Source organism: Mesitornis unicolor, unplaced genomic scaffold, assembly GCF_000695765.1.
Source record: "Mesitornis unicolor isolate BGI_N332 unplaced genomic scaffold, ASM69576v1 scaffold4358, whole genome shotgun sequence".
In the NCBI taxonomy this organism is placed as follows: Eukaryota; Metazoa; Chordata; class Aves; order Mesitornithiformes; family Mesitornithidae; genus Mesitornis; species Mesitornis unicolor.
In genome coordinates, this window is record NW_010202373.1 from 5,356 (window position 1) to 6,159 (window position 804).

General features: G+C 62.1%; 1 protein-coding gene across 1 annotated transcript in view; it reads left to right on the forward strand.

Annotated features, from left to right (window-relative positions):
* LOC104545272 (nck-associated protein 1-like) overlaps nucleotides 1-804 on the forward strand; it is a gene marked incomplete at both ends in the record, with an annotated part of 8,959 nt that overhangs the window by 4,284 nt on the left and 3,871 nt on the right. The window contains 2 exon segments of the mRNA XM_010190368.1: nucleotides 410-541; nucleotides 639-803. Coding sequence (XP_010188670.1) covers nucleotides 410-541; nucleotides 639-803 — 297 coding nt within the window.

Consider the following 804-nt stretch of genomic DNA (forward strand, 5'->3'; position numbering starts at 1 on the left):
TTGGGGTGTGGGTGCTGCCAGTGGTGCTGGTGGCCACCAGATGTTGGATGTGACCATGGGGTTGTCCCCATGGGTTTGTGGTGTCGCTAGCAGTGCCGGTGGCTTTGGATGTGGTCATGATGTGACTATGGGGTTGTCCCCGTGGGGTTGTGGTGTGGCTAACGGTGCCGCTGGCCACCAAATGTGACACAGGGGCACAGTGTGACCATGGGGTTGTCCCAGTGGGGTTGTGGTGTCACTAGCAGTGCCAATGGCTTTGGATGTGGGCCTGATGTGACCATGGGGTTGTCCCCATGGGGTTGTGGTGTGGCTAACAGTGCCGGTGGCTTTAGATGTGGGCCTGATGTGACCATGGGGTTGTCCCCACGGTGTCACAATGTGGCTAATGATGCCTGTCCCCACACCCCAGCATGGACAAGCTACACCTGACGCTGGCCGAGCTGTCCCTCAGCCTCAACCACGTCCCCAGCTTCACCGTCTTTGAGCACACGGTGACACCGGCCGAGTACCTCAGCAGCCACCTGGAGTCCCGCTTCACCAAGTAGGTGACACACTGGGGACACGGGACATCACTGTGGGCGCTACCATGGAGGGGACACATCCATGGCTCCCCATACAGCCACCTCCTGTCCCCGCAGAGCCATCGTGGCCATGGCGGGGTACAGCCAGGCCACCTCGGAGGTGCTGGTGGGGCTGAGCGCCTACGTGACCTTCATCCAGTCACTGGGACAACTGGTGGCCTTGGACACGGGGCGCATCGTCCGCAGCGTCCTCCTGCAGCAGACGCAGCCCCGCGACGCCGCC